Genomic DNA, 20,135 nt, shown 5'->3' with positions numbered 1-20,135 from the left:
ATTCAGTTTCACAGGTGGAATATTCAGGTCATTGACATCAGGAATTAATCTACGGTTCACGAACAGAATAGCCTGTGATTTACATGCGTTTAGGTTAAGCCCAAATTGTTGAGACCCGGAAGAGATGGAATAAAGATCTTCATTAAGACTATTAATGCTATCATTTAGTGCATCAGGACGGGCTGAAATATACAATTGAACGTCGTCTGCATATATTTGATATCTGCAGTGCTTAAATGATTTAGAAATTCCATTTATATAAATAGAGAACAGCAAGGGGCCTAATACTGATCCCTGAGGAACTCCTGTGTCTACAATACGCCAGGATGAGAAACGGTTATTAGATATGATACACTGCTGGCGGCCAGTAAAGTGGGAGTACATCCAGGTGATAGCACTATCAGAAAGATGTAGCGTTTGTAGTTTAGTCAATAGTAGATCGAAGTCAACAGAATCAAAGGCTTTGCTATAGTCCAATAAAACTAGTACAGTAGCCTGTCGTTTATCCATGGCTGCTCGTATGCCCTCAGTAACATTCAACAAAGCAGTAGAAGTGCTATGGCTATTTCTGAATCCTGATTGTAAAGGGTCTAAAAGATTAAATTCTATTAGGGTAGTCTGACAACTGCTTATGACTGATACGTTCCAGGGCTTTAGATAAAACAGGAAGAATGGAGATTGGCCTATAGTATTTTGCAGAAGTAGGTGAATTTACTTTAGGAAGTGGGCGTACTAAAGCTGTTTTCCAGAGTTGCGGATAAACAGACGTGATAATTGAAAATATGGGTTATTACGGGAAGCACGACATCGACTAACTTATTGATAAAGACTATGTTTATGTTATCAGTGCCTTGTGCTTTAGATTTAATGCTTTTAAGAGCCCTTCTTACTTCAGAATCAGTAATGTGCGAGAAGAAAAATTTATCGCGAGAAGGAGGAGGATTAGCTAGGAGAGTATTAATTGTATTTAGTTTTGACTGTTTTTCAGGTCGTATAGTGGAAGGTGAGGTAAAGTATTCATTGAGTTTATCAAGTGGTATGTTTATAACTTTAGCTTCTGATGCTTTCTTCCCTACTCCCATATCACGTAAGTTATTCCAAAGACACCACGGGGGAATGGACGGGTCGACGAGACTCAGGGTGTGACGGCGTTTAGCATTCCTAATGCTTTGTGTGGTTCTGTTTCTAAATTTTTTTGTAGTTATTAAAGTTTTCGGCAGATTTGTTGTGTCTGGCAGCGTCACATGACATCATAAGATTATGAATACTGTCATTCAGCCATGGGGATTAGAATAGGTTTTTAATTAAAATCCGAAGTCTAGTTATTACAACAAGGAGTAAAAATCTGTAAAACTACAATTATTGTAAAAATGTTTCAGTGTCTCTGTAGTGGCTAGGTCCATTGTTGCTGCTGCAGTTCAAGTAGCATTGGATTTTCAGAATTATCATTCTTATTTGTCTTGGCTCTGATATATTCTGATACAGGACCCCCAAGAATCTGGGATGCTGAAGGGGGTTTTCTTTTATTGACTGACACTAAGGCCCGACTGATATGTGAAGTAAATGATTGGATATCTTCTTGAACATTTTCTACGTCGAGTTCGTCCTGTTCTTCGTCAAAAGTTTCTTGGTCCATAATACACTCTGTATTTTCAGAGTCCATGTTGCCAGTAGTTGTTCTATGTATACACATATAGTCTTTTAGGAAAGACATAGCATCAGCAAGACACCATTTCTTCTTTTTCAATGCTGGAGCACCACTGGGAGAACTTTTGATGGATTTGAGGTATCTGCCGTATGAGTTCCGAAGGTTCTTCCATTTCACTTGACATTCTTTTACTGAAAGTAAAAGAAATAATACCATAGTCCGTGGCTCCTGTAGCCTATTGTTTATTATTATTATTATTATTATTATTATTATTATTATTATTATTATTAATATTATTATTATTTGTATTGTAGTTCCACTGCTTCACTTATTTACCTTCCCCTTAATCTATTTATTTTTTCAGATTCCTGACAACTGGTGAACGTTTCAAGTCTCTCTCCATGTACATGAGAGTTGGATACTCTACGTTCGGGGAAATAGTAATAGAAACGTGTCAGTCAATTTGGAAAATTCTGCAGCCTTTACACATGCCAGTGCCTACACAAGAAAAATGGATTCAGGTTACAAGCCATTTCGAGTCGATATGGAACTTCCCCAACTGCTGTGGGGCAATTGATTCAAAGCACATCAGAATTGAAAGTCCTGAGCATTCTGGTTCTCTGTATAGAAATTACAAGGGCTTTAATTCAATAGTTCTTCAAGCAGTGGCAGATGCAGACTCGAGGTTTTTAGCTGTTGATGTTGGAGATCTGGGGCAAAACAGTGACGGTGGAGTGTTCAGTAATTCAGATTTCGGAAAACAATTTTTCAACAATACTTTGAATCTTCCACCACCTCGTACAATTGACGGAAAGGAATTTCCATTCATGTTTGTTGCTGATGATGCATATCCTCTCACTACACAACTCATGAGACTGTTTACTCGCAACATACTAACTAATGACCGGAGAATTTACTATTACAGACACTCACGAGCTAGAAGAATCGAATGTGCATTTGGAATATTGACAAAAAAATTTAGGGTGTTCGAAAGTACAATCTTTGTTTCTCCTGAAAAGGCCACAATTATCATGCTTGCTGTGTTTTGCACAATATGATAAGAGACAAAGAAGGTCATTTGGCCGACATAACACAGATTCCTACTTCAGCCCAATGGTGTTAATATATGTGATCAAAGTAACGCACAGGAGATGGAAGAGGAGAGAAATCAACAAAGGGGAAATACCAACGGGTATAGAGTGCGGAATATGTACGCAAGTTATTTTTTTGTCTGAGAGAGGGACTGTTCCTTGGCAGAACCATATGGCCCTAGTGGATGAAAGTTAAGCATTAGAAAATTGAGATGGTGACAGTTAAAGCTCCCATTAATTTCAAAAAGCTACTTCAATGAATTAAATTATTGGGACATGATATTTAGCAAATTACACAAAAATGCAATTTAAATTATGTTTCATTTCTTTACCATTTCTTCAGTTTCACTTTTATGTAAAATTCATGTAATTTACTCGTATGTTTATGTGTACTTAAGTGTTATTAGTGTTAAACATTTCACCATTTACTAGTAAAATTGATGTGTTAAATATGTTTGTTATTTACCATTGTAATTATACTATGAATTTAGGCTATTTAATGTGTTGCTTCACTATGTTCCATGAAATTCCAATTCTAATATATTTGGTTATTATTTCCTAAGAACGCATAATACATAATGTTTTAGGTTACTTACTTACTGGCTTTTAAGGAACCCGGAGGTTCATTGCCGCCCTCACATAAGCCTGCCATTGGTCCCTATCCTGAGCAAGATTAATCCAGTCTCGCCTCCCCAAAGGTCTTTTTCCCTCCGGCCTCTCAACTGACACTCTATACGCATTTCTGGATTTGCCCATACGTGCTACATGCCCTGCCCATCTCAAACGTCTGGATTTTATGTTCCTAATTATGTCACGTGAAGAATACAATGCGTGCAGCTCTGCGTTGTGTAAATTTCTCCTAATGTTTTAGGTTACATGTTACAAATGCTTACATAAACGTTTATTTTTTTTTATTTTAGGTTATTTTACGACACTTTATCAACAGTTTAGGTTATTTAGCGTCTGAATGAGATGGTGATAATGCCGGTGAAATGAGTCCAGGGTCCAACATCGGAAGTTACCCTGCATTTGCTCATATTGAGTTGAGGGAAAACCAGGTAACTTGCCCCGACCGGGAATCGAACCTGGGCCACCTGGTTTCGCGGCTAGACGCGCTAACCGTTACTCCACAGGTGTGGACTAACTACATAAACATCATTTTGTATGTTTATGATTATTTCACAAGCCACCATAATGAATTATACTAAAATTCAATACAGGATGATAGTATATAGCAGAGCAGCAGACCTACTACAAATTATTATTCGGCCTGTTAATTATTTTTACTCGCCTGATGCTTTCATTTCATTTGCAATTTCCTCCCACATTTTATAAACCATATTATTGTCATGATATTGTTTTAAGGTTGGATTATCCTGTACTAAACAAACAAATTTATCTGTATCGAGCTCCATGATGAATGCACTATACAACAATAGTATCTGTAGACAAGGAAGCTTGCAATCGTGGATGTGGCTATTAACGCATGCGCTCTACTCTTCAGCCATCAGACAGTCTCCTCGCAACGAACTTCAAGCAGTCATTCGATCTTGTCTCTTCATGTCTCCTCGCGACCGTCGCGCCGCATCTGATTATGTGTGCACCACATCATAAGAAAACAATGGGAGACAAGTGCAATGAGACAAAATGTCGCGTCGCTTCTGATTGTGTGTGCACCCGGCCTAAGATTCCATGTTCCTCAGAGCAGGGGTGTGTATGTCCCTCTCCCCTTTAATCTGCTATTGGTTGGAACGGTAAGATTCCATGTCTCTATAAATAGTGTGCAGAGCAGGGGTGTGTATGTCCCTTTCCCCTTTAATCTATTTGTTGAAACAGTAAGATTCCATGTCTCTATAAATAGTGTGCAGAGCAGGGGTGTGTATGTCCCTCTCCCCTTTAATCTGCTATTGGTTGAAACAGTAAGATTCCATGTCTCTATAAATAGTGTGCAGAGCAAGGATGTGTATGCCCCTCTTCCCTTTAGTCTCCTGTTTTTTCTCTCAAGTGGGAAGGGCTGCAAAGAGGAAACGGGACACCGATTAAAATAAAAACTGGCACACACTAGTGACATTTCAAAGATTTTTTAAATATAAATTTTGATTTCACAAGTTTAAATTTTCATTGGCTGATGTGAGCTGAGGGGAAGGAAGCAAGGAAAAGGCATAAGTGCTTTTGCCTTGAGATTTGAGATAAAAATGAGACAAGCAGTATTTATAAATGAATAAATAGAGCAGGAACATTATTCCTACCAAATGAACTCACCAAATTCTTGGTAATTTCCCACGGAGGTGGGCGGGATGGAATGAAAAATGGCTATACTAGGAATAAGGTAAGAGTAATATTATGTAATCATACAGCTTATATCTCTTGGTCTAGTTGTCAGGTGAGGAAGGAGGGAGTGGTAATATAAGTGAGTTTGAAGTGTATGTAAAGTCCTGAAAGTAAGACTTTGGTATGAATAGGATGGAAGTGTCTCTATGTAGATTCGAAAAGTTTGAATTGACCAGAAGCTTGGTCAGGAACAGAGAACATGTTCTGTCTTGAGGGGGGGGGGGGGTGCGTGCGTGTGTTTTTTCGTGCGTGCGCGCGCGTCTATGGTGGTCTGAAGGAAAAAAAGGCATAAACGAGGAAAATCTATAGCTGAAATGGCATTTAATAACATCGGAAGACTGTACGGGGGGGGGAATTAATTTAGCTTATTTTCACAAATTTAAAACTTCATAGTTAAGCCATCTTTGAGTCTATAATATAATAGTTAAATTCATAATGTTTATTTTTGAAAAATGTAAGATTATTTATAGGAAATCTTAACTGCTTAGAGCCAACTCTGGCTGATATATATTATATTTCAAGCTTGTTAGTGAACCCTCCAAACACACATGTGCCTTCTTCTGCTATTTTCGGTGCGTTTGTCACAATAGAATTTATAGTGGACGGAGCTCTTCTAATTCTTGGACAATGTCAGTTCATGTTTTGTTGCTGCTGCTTCTACAATCTATAATATGTTCATTTTTTCGGTGATTGTAACATGCTTTCTCTTTCCTCCACTCATTTTGCATACAGTCGCAAACTTCGCGATACTAGAATCAACAATCCACTGATGACCTGATCATCACATTTCACAGCAAGTGCAAACAAAGAAATTGGGATTCAAAAATCATTCAGCAATCTTCTCGTTATACTGTCTTTTGTTAAAATATTTGGAGGGGCATTCGGTAGTTATATTCAGTGTGGTCACAGCTTTGGTTCTGGATCGTCATTGTTACGAATGTTCCATTTCTTCCCTCTGCCACAAGTTCACATTGTTCTCTCCTCTCTCTGAATGAATTCTCCCACTTGCACATAACCAGTTTATTGAAACTAGCATGTGCCGGGGCAAGCATGGGTAGCTTCGAATTTCAAAGTGGGCCTCATCTCGACAGTGAACACATACTGTATTTTTGCATTCTTATGTTTTCACAGCAAAGCTAATTTCGAGGAAAATTTATTTAGAACTTATAAATGATATTTTGGACCTCTCAAGGTTTAAAATATGATCATTACTATAAAAAACTAATAAACGAAAATCGTATATCTGAAGTAAATTTACATAAAAAATGTAAGAATGTTGCCGGGATAAGTGCGGAATCTATAAAAGAAGTTTTGCTGTACTTGTTCCCTGCGGCATTAACAGGAGGCTCTAGTAAGATAAGTGAAAACTGAATGTTAGTGGTGGGAGGACTTTTGAAAAGTTAGGGAATACTGACCATGCCATGTGTCCTGAACTTTTGAAAACTAGTGCTCATTCTGTTTCTTGGCAATGCCTACATAAAAAGAAAATTTTCTTTTTCTAGGTGGGCTCCTACAGATCATACATCAGGGGTTCTGACCCTATAGACGCAAGCCAAACTCAGCTCCCCAATAAATGTTCAATTAAACAAGTGAATGAAAGTACCTAATATAATAAAATATAATGTGAATAATAATGAAAACATGGTAATGTCTGTCTCAATAATAATAATAATAATAATAATACCATTAAAGGATGTGCCATAAGATTTTACAATAATTCATGTCTTCAGGTTCCTATCTCTGAGAAGTTAATTGTAAGTACAATAGTGTACAGTTATTTGCATTGGCAACCATTCCTATGAAAAAGTTTAAGAATGCAAGGAATGGTAACTCATATAGTGAGAAACCTTTGCATAAATAGCCTGGCATCAGAACTGGTGCAAATGATTCGTCAATTTTACGACCATGAGAAGGAATTTGTCTGTATATATGGGCGACCTTCCACACCTGCAGATAATGTAATACAGTGGATATCAAAAACTTTAGGTCTCAGTAAGAGGACAGTAATAAAGAAAGAAGTTACCATATATAATAATTACCAGACCATTTGAATTAACGAAGCAGAATAGAAAACTCCACATAAGTTAAGTCATTTGTGACAGCGTTGCATCTCTAGCTACCAACATTACGCAAAGCTGTCAGGTGCAAGGTTACAACAGCCTGGGTATAGAGAACAAGAAGAGAAAAAAGCATAAAGGAACGGAAAAAGAAGTAGATCTCTGAGAAATAAAAGCTAAAAAATTCAGAAAGAAAGAGAAGATAGCAGATGCATAGAAGACTGGAACATTCCGGAAGAAGAAGAAGAATAATGATACCCATCAATTGCACATGGCACAAGGTATGATGGAAGGGATGCAATGTTTACAAAAAGAACAAAGGAGTAACAGAAGAAATTGAATACACTCGACAAAAAATACAAAAGAAAACTTCATCTTAAATCACATCATTTTTAAAAAGAACTGACAATCTTGTTAAAGCTTATGTTCACTGTTCTGTAATTTCTGATAAAATACATTCACTGGCAAAAAAAAAACAGGCTACCTACATTTTCTTTAAATTTTAAAAAATTGTAGGATTTTTTAAAATAATTGTAGATGTGCTGAGGTTCATTTAGTCATTTATTTATTCTGTGATACGTAACAATGTAATACTGAATACTTAATAGCCAACAATAATCTGAAAAGAAGATTCGTTCTTCTAGCAATACTGTGTCTAAACTTCTCAGATTCATTTCAAAGCAAACTGAAGAAGTCTACAGACTGGTAAGCTCTTTTGAGGCAGTATTGGAGTACTTCATTTTATACAAATGTTGCTAAGTCCTACCGATTCAGCAAAAGTGATTGCATTGACAGAAGATGGGAATAGTCAGTGTTATGTGGCTGCAGTTCTTGGGATTCCTCGCTCGACTGTACAATGAGTGTACCATCGCTTTAGACAGACAGGAGGTTATTCCAGGAGATCCAGTTCAGCGAGAAAACGGGTAATTTCGGCTCGTGACGACCATTTTATTGCCCTAAACACATTAAGAGATCGCCATTCCATAGCTGTTGAGACCAGAAGAGCCCTTCAGGAAATAAGACAAGTTAACGTGAGTGAGAGAACTGTAAGAAAACGTCTGGATGAATCTGGGATGAAATCCAGAAGACCAGCTAAAGACTCAGAATTGTTCCAGCAATATCGTGTTGAACAATTACGTTTTGCTCACAATCATTCTAATTGGAATCTGGGGGAGTGGAGATGAGTGTTCTTCACAGATGAATCGAAATTTAGTTTACGGACTCCAGATGGTTGTCAAAGAGTGTGGAGAAGAGAAGGAGAATGTTTTTCTCCATTTACCTGCAATTCACGTGTCAGTTTCCAAGGTGGATCAGTAATGGTGTGGGGTGGCATTTCGTATGAAGCTCACACAGAACTTGTTTTCATAATGGAAGTGCTTTGACTGCTCGAAGAGGTTCTAATTGATCATGTGGTACCATATGCCCCACTTATTGGTGAAAAGTTCCTGTTAATACATGACAATGCCCACCTCATGCTGCAGGAATCGTGGATGAGTTCGTTCACGACGTTGAATTCAATAGGATGGCATGGCCAGCAAGAAGCCCTGATATAAACCCTATTGAACATGTGTAGGACATGCTAGGGAAGTGAGTTAGAAGTCGTCTATCTCCTCATTGCAACTTACAGCAGCTTCAAAATGCTCTAAGTGAAGAGTGGAATAACATTGGCCAGACTGTCGTCCAGAATCTAATCGAAGGGTTGAATTGGCGAATGGTAGCAGTCATACAGTCACGGGGAGGCCATACCCGCTATTAGCAACATCTGGGTGGCCACAGTTGAACATTTGGAAGAAAATTGATACAATTTCTAAGTTTTAACACCTTCTATATCACAGACACACTAATTGCTAAAACTCAGTTGTGAACGAAATTCCTCCATGGAAATGGGTGATTCCAGAACATAGCATATAAATTCCAGGAAATCATTCCAAAAATGATCCTCCATACATTCTTAAGTTAGATGCCAGCACATACAAGGATTACCTTCAAATTTATACAGATGGATATCTAAATTCCTATAAATGGGACATCAAGAGCATTGTATTATATTCCAAAATATCAAAGTTATTTCATACCATGTTCATCCTCCTCCAGTCATGACACTGAATTGGTAGCTATTGATGCTGCTCTTTAGTGTGTTACTCAGATTTCTGAAAAATCTATTTGTGTACTTACCGACTCCAAGGGGGCTGGCTATATTTAATCTAATTAAATATGTACCAAACCTATACGCACATAGAATTATTCCAATTCAGAAACAACTAAGTAAACTAAAAAAACTCCAAAAGGAAATAACATTTCAATGGATACCTAGTCATTGTGGTATACCTGGAAACGAGAAAGTCGATAATATTGCAAAACAGGCAACATATTTGCAACCAAGACCTCTTCAAGTGATATCTCTATCCAGTGCTTTTGCTTCAGTAAAGTCTCATTTTATAAACCTCTGGATCAACAATTGGCTCTCTTCTGACAAAGGAAAAATTTTATAGTCTCTACAAAAGAAACCAAATGACCTGGAAATGTACAAAAACTTGCCCAGACATGTTCAAACATTTTTAACAAGAGCCAGAACAAGTCACATTGTCACACAATTGTACCTAAACCGATTTCACTTTTCTGATAATCCTACTTGTCTGTGGTGTAATAATGATGATGAAGATCTGGAACACATTCTTCTATACTGTCCATCCATAAACCACAAAAGAAGTAAATTAAAATCATCAGTACCAGTTGCAGAAGACACAGCCTTGCAGTATATATTGATTACACCCCAACTCTGGCTACTAGCAACAGCCATCTATAATGAACACCAATCAAAATACCCGTGAAAAACAAAAACTTAATAGACTACAGTGGACTATAGTGGACTTTATGTTATCAGCAAACAGCTGGATACATTAAGAAGATTGATTACACCTTTTAATTATATCCATTGTTTGGCATTGAAAATAATAACACATGTCACATAATGAAAGAGTTTGTTTGCTGGGTTGCAATGTTTCCTTCATTTCATAATGGGTTTTCTGATTCTCACCTCATAAAACAAAAAGAAATTGAGAAAGTTTGGTTGGCCCGGTTTTTTTGCCCGTTAGTGTACTATTGTCTTTTTATGTATTAAAATAAAAAAATAAAGAGGGAGAATGCAAAAGGATAGAACGAGGGTGGGCATTCCCTTTTTTCTTCTGAATTTAGTACTATTTTAATATGTAAAAAAGCAGTAAATTAACCCTTTTTTGTCTAATTTTTCTCCCTTTTTTTTAATTTGATCAAAATCGAGAAATTTGTGCAATCTTATTAGGTCTAATAAGCCTATCAAACCAGACTCAAATACTATTCCTATGTCTAAGTGATTCTAAAAAAATTAAAATATGCCAAGTAGGAAGTAGCCTGTACAAACCTACATCCACAGGCAACTCATGAGCGAAAAATATTAATACTTTTTGGCCCTGAGGTACATAAGTCTTCAGACTTTCGCGACTGTAGTGCTTTTGAAATTAAGCAGGAGAAAAAGTAAACAATACAAACAAATGATACTGCGAGTATGTGGTCGAGATTTCATCATTGTAAGTCTCAGTGTGTATGGAGTCATCCAATTCAGGCACATCTCCCTGAAGTAAGTATGTACAGATATATCTCTGTGTGTATGGGGCCCTTTAGTAGAGGTGATTTACAACAATATACATACGTATATACACAGTGTATACATTTTATCTTTCCACACTAGTAGAAGTAGAGTGCAAGCACCAGTGCACAGTGCAGCTGCCCACACTTGGCCCACTGAGCGCTTGGTTACTAGTCTAGAACACACGACATAAACCATAGAAAGAATTTTTTACCATTTTAAATTGTGAAAGTGCTAAAAAAAAATGCTTACTTTTTCAAAGATTGTGTTGGAAGTGTTCCTTATTTGTTGCAAGGCAGGTATTTTAGCTTCTAAAACATTTTGATTTACATCTTGCTGCTCTGTTTCCAAAATGTTCACACTTGGCCCACTGAGCGCTTGGTTACTAGTCTAGAACACACGACATAAACCATAGAAAGAATTTTTTACCATTTTAAATTGTGAAAGTGCTAAAAAAAATGCTTACTTTTTCAAAGATTGTGTTGGAAGTGTTCCTTATTTGTTGCAAGGCAGGTATTTTAGCTTCTAAAACATTTTGATTTACATCTTGCTGCTCTGTTTCCAAAATGTTCAGTGTTTGTTCTCACTTTTAGTAATTTTGTAACATGTGCTGATGTACAACTGAGCCCCACTTGCGCTAACTTCATGAGAGATTTTTGTGCCAATTGTTCTAATCAAGCAACTGATATCACCAACTTTTCCTCTGTTGAAACATGACACCTTTGTCTTTTCTTGCCTAATACTGATCCTGTAGTTTCGAATTTATTCACTATTTTATGAACTGTAGTCCTTTCAGGTGGATTAATCCCAGGAAAATGTTCTTGAAATTCTCTATGACATTGAGCAGGTGATTCGTTTTTGTTCTTCTTCTTTCTTTTCTCTGTATTAAATCTCTGAACCAGGACTCATGTAGTAGACCAAACAGAGAAATGAAACTCAACACTGCAGACAATAACAGATGTACTGCTCTGAAAATCAATTTAATATTGCACACAATAGACAACTGTCTTATCAGTGATTATGTCCTTGAATGGCAGTGCTTCTTACTGCCAACTGTGGTACCATACACAAGCGTGGAAAGATAAAATGTATGCACTGTATACACACACACACACACAGCAGGGTTTAATTTACAGTCGCATTTTGCTACTCGACTTCTAAAAATGCAACAAACTTTCAATGTAAATGTACAAAAATGCGACAACCACATTGGATTTCAGAAACGAAGATGGTAATGGAGAAAATGAAATCAGACTGGTGTATGAACTAATCACTTCTGGAGAATCTGAATTTGAGTGAAATGCTGATGGAATGGGCAATACGGAGTCAGAATGGCTGAACTTGCTTCATGTTAAAGTGCAGTACCTGGAGTGATTTAACAATTTGGCACCAAATAACACAGCAATGTTAACTGTCGTTGACACGTTAAGTCGTACGAGATCAGTTTTATGTTGCCTGGCATGTTATAATGACTTATCTTGATTTTCAGAGTATGTTTGAAATTTCAGTACTCCGTATGATTGGAAATAATGCTCGACAATAAACACCTTTTCCTCATTTGTGAGAACCATAATTGCAGAAATCAATACAACACTGACTTCACAATATGTCAAATTATTGTATACAATAAATAAATACTTCATTGCTAGGCAGGGGCGTATTTTGCGGACTACCGGGGCTACCGACGGTAGCCCAAGGAAATTACAAAAGAAAAAGTTTATAATATAACGTAATGTAATAATTTTGTATTATTAGTATTACCATAGTAATTAAAATTAAAGTAATTGTTAGATTTATATGCGCTCTCTGCTCTCGAAAAGAAACAAGTTGTCAAGGCGGCATCGCTGGAGAAACCGCTTGCTACGTGAGGTAGCCTGTGACCGTTTCGCTCACGCTGTCCTTTGCACAACTGCCCCCCCCCCCCGCTCCCTACTGTTTCCATCGTGCACTGTAGGCGGGCGAGTTGCCACTCTCGTGATCGGTTTCTTCGCAGGCGCGAAGCAGCTATACGCTTAGTACGCTAGCAATTGAATGTGATTGTGTTCTTGCAGTGCATTATTTTAAATCTGTGATTTGTTCGAGTGTCTAAGAGTTATATTAATTGTGAATTATTAAGTTTTTAATTTCCCAATTAAGTGATATTGTGAAAAATATGACAGAACAAGTTTCTGGAGAGGTTTGTGTTGAAAATGACTGTGTAATAGAAGGTTTATTAAAAGTGCCTTTTAACCGTCGTACATAACAAGGAGAAAGTTGAAATTGTGAAAATGGAAAGACCAACTCCTGAGTTAAATTTGTCCATGGACGTAAAAGAAAAACAGCGAGAGTACACACGCCATTTCACTTCAACATCATATGGTAAGTGGAATTGGTTGTGTGGTACTTCTAAACTGTCTAAACTATTTTGCTGGCCATGTTTGTTATTTAGCCGCGAAACTAATGTGTGGTCAAAAGAGGGGTTTTCTAATATGAACTCCCTTCGAACGGCAGTCCTAGAATACGACAGATCAAAAGCTCATATTTGTAGTAGCATGAACTTTGCAAACTTTGGGAACACAAGAATTGATTTACAGCTAGATAAGCGAAAAGCTCTACACATCAACCAACACAATGCTCTTGTGAAAAAAAAAATCGGGAGATTTTACTGCATCTTATTAACGCAGTCTGCTTTCTAGGAAAACAAAAATTGGATTTTCGGGGTCATAATGAGAGTGTGGAATCAGACAATAGAGGAAATTATATTGAATATTTAAGTTCCTTAAGTGAATTTGACCATTTACTGGCCAATCATCTTGAGAGTTCAACAGTATTTCGTGGTACTTCTCTCGCAATTCAGAATGACTTAATATTTGCTATAAGTGGGGTTATGATAAAGAACATAAAACCTTTTGTGGCCATTGTTGTTGATGAAACAAGTGACTGCTCTAATCAGAGTCAATTGTCCACTGTTTTAAGATACGTCGACAGTACTGCCAATGTTCAAGAACAGTTTATAGGATTCACAAATGTCAGTTCGGACAAAACTGCTGCTGCTTTGTTTCAGCATGTGGAAGGTGTTATAGCAGAATACAATGTCGGCAATAAGTTAATTGCACAGACATACGATGGTGCTTCAGTTATGGCGGGAAATATTAATGGCTTAAAAACAAAAGTTCAAGAAAAGTATCCTCAAGCACTATTTGTCCATTGTTACAGCCATGTTCTCAATTTAGTTTTACAACAAACTACTTCATCCATTCCAGAATGCTGCATTTTTTTTCAAAACACTGTCGGGTTTAGCTGCATTTTTCTCATCATCTCCTAAAAGATCAGAAAACTCAAGGAATTTATGAACAAGAAACTCCCAAAAGTAGCACCAACTAGATTGAATTTTACATCTCAGCTTGTAAATACAGTAAAGGAATACAGAGAAAAACGGACTGCTTTCTTTAAAAATATCATTTGTAATGACTCTGAAGAAAACTGGGATGATGCTGTAAATGTGCAGCCTCAAGGATATTTGAATTTTTTCACACAGTTTCAGAATATATTTCTTCTTGAAGTCTATGCTAGCGTGTTCGCACATACAGATGTACTCTACAATATTCTTCAGACAAAAAGTGTAGACATAGCATACTACTTGCAAGAGGTATCAAAGTTAAAAAAAAAATAAAAGTACTATATCCGAGTTCAGACGTAGTGGGTTTCCGTCCATATGGAGTAATATGGAAAATGAAAATTCTTCAGCCAATACAATGGAACCACCATTAAAGCGAAGAAAAGGAGATGCTGAATTGAAATACAGGCAGCTGTACTACAGCATACTAGATCGTATGCACATGGAAATTACTGACAGATTTTCTGATTATGGAAAGCTTCAGTTCACACATCTTCTAGATTCTCAAACATTTTCTGCTTATAGAGAAAACTTCCCGAATGAGGCACTAAACAAATTATTTCAGTCCTATAACTGTCACTTTACGTTTGAAAAATGAATTAAGTGTAATATATTCAGCAGAAGTCTTTGATTTTTCGAACAAACCTATCCATGAAATATTATCTGCCATATATGAAAACCAGCTGAACCAAGTTATTCCTGAAGTCCTTAAATTGGCAACATTAATTGTGACAATACCAGCTACGTCAGCATCGGTAGAAAGAAGATTTTCTGCGTTGAAGAGAATAAAATCCTACTGTAGATCAACTCATACACAAGAACGTTTATCCGGCTTGGCACTAATATCCATTGAAAAGTCATTTCTACAGAAACTTTGCAAGTGGCCCAACTGTAATTTCAAGGACGAAGTCATCAACGTATTTTCGTCCCAATCAAGACGTCTGGAATTAACATAAATATGTAAGAAATTTTATTATAGGGATTTTAAAATATATTTTGTGTAATAATAGGGTCAGTGGTAGCCCAGACCCTTTAACCAGTATACGCCACTGTTGCTAGGGAAATGTTAACAGCAGATGAGCGATAATTTCAGTACTGTTTTGGCACATACTGTATATCTAGAGTGCGGTAAGATGGATTGAAAATAATACAGCCTAACTCCAAGAAACGAATTACATAATTTTTTGTTTCTGCAAACCTTATTAATTTTATTTTTATGTATAATTATTTAGAATATTGCACAAGCTTTTCGCACTTTGCACAAATATAATTTTTCATTTGTGCATTTTTGCGACAATTATTTATTTTCTAGCTTAAACCCTGACACACAGTATATATTATAATACACTATTTTTTTCTCCTTTTTCTTCACCTCCCCCACCTTTTCCTTTATTCATTTTCTAGCACGTTTTCTATGTTCATTCCTTGTTACTCTTTCTTCCTTTATAGTTCTTCCCTCTTAGATAATTTGAACCTTTTTTGGCAACTTCTCTCATTTTGGAGTTTTATTTTATAAATTAAATTAAATAATTGATGCAGTGGGAAAAGACAGAAATAATGGATGCATCGTACTAAAGCAAAAAATTAATTTTATGTAGACATTTTACCTTAAAAAGCAGAAGTGTATTCCTAGTTACGAGAAAATGACATGTATTGTCTGTCTTAACTACTTTTTGCTTGATATAGTAACTGTTTTCATTATGTAATAGGTGGCAGAAGTTGTTGGCTGATTCTGATGCCCGTAAGCAACGACTCTTAAGAATGCAGGAACAGTTCCGTCAAATTGAAGAATTGTACTTGACATTTGCCAAGAAGGCTTCTGCATTCAATTCTTGGTTTGAGAACGCAGAAGAAGACCTGACTGATCCTGTGAGATGTAATTCCATTGAAGAGATACGAGCTCTGAGGGAAGCTCACGCTCAGTTCCAGGCCTCACTGTCATCCGCTCAGGCTGACTTTGAAGCCCTGGCGGCTCTTGATCAGCAAATCAAGAGTTTCAATGTGGGCCCAAATCCTTACACTTGGTTTACCATGGAAGCCTTGGAAGATACTTGGAGGAACTTGCAGAAAATTATAAAGGTAGTACAAGCTCCATACATACATACATACATACATACATACATGTCTACCTCTGAGGAGTTTGTCTTCACAGGATGAGGGAGTTTGTCTTCAAAGGATGAGGCAGCTTTCTCTTCTATTCGGGGAATGGTATTTAGCTGTCTTTTTATAACTGTATTGCAGACGGATGCTTGAATTATTATTGGCTACTAATGATGTAATTCAGATGGATTGGATGTAGCAATTGTTTCACGAATACACAATCGTGAGTACAATATGTATAATTATAAAGACATGCTCAACTCATATTAGTTCTATATGGTTGTACAGAATTGTGATTGCCGATATCATGTCATGTAATGTCTATATTCCTTCCAGAGGTATGTACATACATACAATAAAAACTTACTTTTAGATCCCTCTTAATTTAAGTTGTCCCTCCATTTACACAATTATTTTTGATCCCTTCAAGTTTCCCTCTATTTACATTGCTCTGCATTAATATAGCAGACTGGGAAAATAGTCTGCCATATGCATCATTTTCAGAATTCTTATGTATAGATAAATGACTTTTGACTGTAGAACAATAGTAGTTACAAAAAATAGCTAAAACTCATTTTGAAGATGTTAGTGCCATTGGCACCAGTGATGACAGTGATTGTGGTGATTATTGTGGTGCTGTTCTCATGTAAGTTTAGAGACAGTGGCACTATTGAAAACATTGCGAAAGTATCTTTCTGCAGTAAATGGTGATGACACTATGTTTGAGGAACTCTGACTAGTCATTGCTAAACAAAAATTAAAAATAAAAATTTCAAACTTCTTTCTTGTAAAAATTCTGATTTTATTTTGTGGATGAGTTTTTGTGAGATCTGTAGATTACTCTAATTTGTACCATTGAACCATTTCCTTTACGGTAGCTCACATTATGTTCATTGATGCAATATCACATAGATGATGTACATAAATTTCTTAAAATTTAGTTGCCAATAAGCTTTGAATCATACTGATCAAATGTTTCTGTTGTTCTGTATAATTTATTGTCTGCTGATGTGCTGATCTTCCTACTGCCTGTGTCTCACGTCCTGAACCGAGAGTTCCCTAGTGCTTATAACCACGCCTCTTAGGTCTGCTCGGACCGGCACGGCAGCTGCAGCGTGGCAGCACGGCAGCATATTACATATGCGGAAAACATGTGCCAGTGCAGGGGTTTTTACTGTTTATAATACTGGATACTGTAATCGTGGTTACCACTATCACTATTATCTCTGATGGAGATTTCCTAAAATGTATGTACACACTCGGCCACTCTTCGTTCAGTCTGGACAACTGCTGAATTACCATAGGGCAGCATTTCTCACTGTATGTTCCGGGGTTCCGTGAGCCCTATATGATATTAAATTTTATTTTATACCTTTTTTTTTACTTGGTTATTTAACGACATTGTATCAACTACTACGTTATTTTGCATCGATGGGATTGATGATAGCGAAATGGTATTTGGCAAGATGAGGTCAGGGATTCGCCAAACATTACATGACATTCGCCTTATGATTGGGGAAAACCTCGGGGAAAAAATCCAACCAGGTAATCAGCCCAAGCGGGAATCGAACCCGCACCCGAGCGAAACTCTGAATCGATAGGCAAGCGCCTTAGTCGACTGGGCTACTCCGGTGGCTATTTTATACTTAGTGGATACTATAAAAAATATGAATGTTACGAAAATATGAATCAATAATAACATGAAACCACCGATAATGATGATGATGATGATGATGATAATAATAATAATAATAATAATATTCCAATAATATGCGTAATAACAATATGTTTAATGAATATCTAAAACGGGAAATACCCATAATACTTATCACTTTCATCACTGGATTCTCTGCGTATGTGTTCACTAAAACAAAATACTGAAAAGACAAAATTAAAAAATACAGTAGAAATGAGACAACAACTTTCCGCCATAAAACCAGTTTTTGGGCTTGAAAAGCAAATACATTCGTCCCACTGAACAGAATTATTGAGATACTAGCTTTCACTTGTCTGTTAATTATTAAATACTAATAAAATATTACAAGGATTCTGCAGTTACACTTTAGATTAAAAGGACTTTCGCAGTGGAAAAAGTTTGAGACACACTGCCATAGAGAAAAGAGTTTACGGATATGTACATGTGATAATCGTAATCGCGATTAGGTCAATAATCTCAAGTAGAGACTGTAGTCTACCACTGGTATTAGTGTTTAGTTACAGGAATTGATGAGAAGGACATAATTTGTTTTGTCAGGGGATAGCCTATACATTCGCTTGTCCATAGCTGATGAAAGAAATCCTGAAAAGGCCGATGTGTTGAACGTTGGGTAGTAAGCTCATGCAGGACCTCCCACTCTCTCCCTCTGCGTCTCGCCCCGCAAAGAAACAGCTCAAGAAGTGAGGCACGGGCAATACCTGTTTTTCGTTCATTTCCATTTCAACTTCTGTTGTCTTTGTGTGTTTTTTTTAGTGTGCTTTTATTCTTGTTGACTTAGGTTTTATTATTTTACAGTCACTTTAACTTCTAGGTCATTTTGTGACTGTCCACTGTCTGGAGCTGTTGTGTTGTTGTTGTTGTTGTTGTTGTTGTTGTTGTCGTTATCGTCGATCCGATTACTCTGTCTATTGGCTGATCTGCTTACTCCCATGCCTACTGTTACACATCTTCACCATCTACAATCAATAGGAGTTAAGATATTATAAAGCATTCTCTGTATCTTTTGTATTGGAAATGTGAATCAATCTGACATTTACATTTTAAATTAAGCAATTGGATTCCTAGTTATTTTATGATCGAGAAAATCGCTAACCCCAATCAGATTGACCAGCCCTGTGATTTGAATTTGGAACTTCCCAACTGAGCCACCTCATTCAGTGTGACTTTGTTTCATAATATATAATAGTATCTTCTAAAAATCCGAATGATCGTAAATAATTGTCTTGATGTTTATTTCAGGAACGGGACATAGAACTGGCAAAAGAAGCCCAACGTCAGGAGGAGAATGACAAGCTAAGAAAGGAATTTGCCAAACATGCAAATGCTTTCCATCAGTGGCTAACAGAAACCAGGCAAGTTAATCTCAGCAAGGAATTTCTCCCCTCTCCCACCCATTCATTTATATTTATATTTTATCTCTGTTGAATAGTGACAATTTTTATATTATTTATTATACTGCATAATGTCATGTCAGTTTGAATCATGGATAAATTAAACTTAATGCTATTTATTTTTCTTCCAAAACTTATGATGTCACCTTTCATGTGATCAACATTGAACAGATATCGACTCCTAGGCTGGGACGGGTGAATATCTTTATTCAGTTTGAATGTAGACTAAATTTTTGTAATATTTAATCCATGTAATAATTAACAGTCTTCTTTAACAGATCTTAAAATGTTAACATTTTTGCAAGTATCATTTATCACAGTATACTAAATGCAATCCTCTTTACTATTCATTCACACAAAGACTACTGAACACATACCGTATTTACTTACGTAATTCCCCCCCCCCCCCTTATTTTCTTTTTGCATTTTTAACATGAAAAATGGGGGGAGGGAAAATTGTGTGAATTTAATTTTGAATCTAAAATAAAAATACAAAAATAGAGCTCATTAAAGTTATACCGGTATTTATTTTGAAGTCTTACACAAATAATTATGATAAAATAAACAATTTATACAATTAACTTTACTTACACAAAAAGAAAGAATAATATTGTGGGTCAATGCAGCACCACTCATTGCCATCTGACTGCATACGAGAATAGTGCAAAAGAACAAGCCAGAAGAAGGAAAATAAAGTTTAATTGATAATGTAAACTATAAAATGTATATTAGAGTCTGCCTACCATCAATAGATTATTATGGTAATTTGGAAAAAAAAGACTTATGGCGAAGTGCATCA

The 20,135-nt window shown here is 36.5% G+C and overlaps 1 protein-coding gene across 7 annotated transcripts in view; it reads left to right on the top strand.

The window, feature by feature from the left end:
- alpha-Spec (alpha spectrin) overlaps positions 1-20,135 on the top strand; it is a 333,133-nt gene that overhangs the window by 282,167 nt on the left and 30,831 nt on the right. For 5 of the 7 annotated variants that reach the window (XM_069839770.1, XM_069839771.1, XM_069839768.1 and 2 more), the window contains 3 exons: positions 15,838-16,207; positions 19,185-19,297; positions 19,508-19,531. In XM_069839770.1, coding sequence (XP_069695871.1) covers positions 15,838-16,207; positions 19,185-19,297; positions 19,508-19,531 — 507 coding nt within the window. The remainder of the gene's footprint in view (positions 1-15,837; positions 16,208-19,184; positions 19,298-19,507; positions 19,532-20,135) is intronic. The other 2 variants (XM_069839769.1, XM_069839766.1) reach the window with 1 other exon arrangement.

The sequence above is a fragment of the Periplaneta americana genome, chromosome 11 (genome assembly GCF_040183065.1).
Source record: "Periplaneta americana isolate PAMFEO1 chromosome 11, P.americana_PAMFEO1_priV1, whole genome shotgun sequence".
Taxonomy (NCBI): Eukaryota; Metazoa; Arthropoda; class Insecta; order Blattodea; family Blattidae; genus Periplaneta; species Periplaneta americana.
The sequence above is the reverse complement of the archived record's forward strand: the minus strand, read 5'-3'. Positions and strand labels throughout refer to the sequence as shown.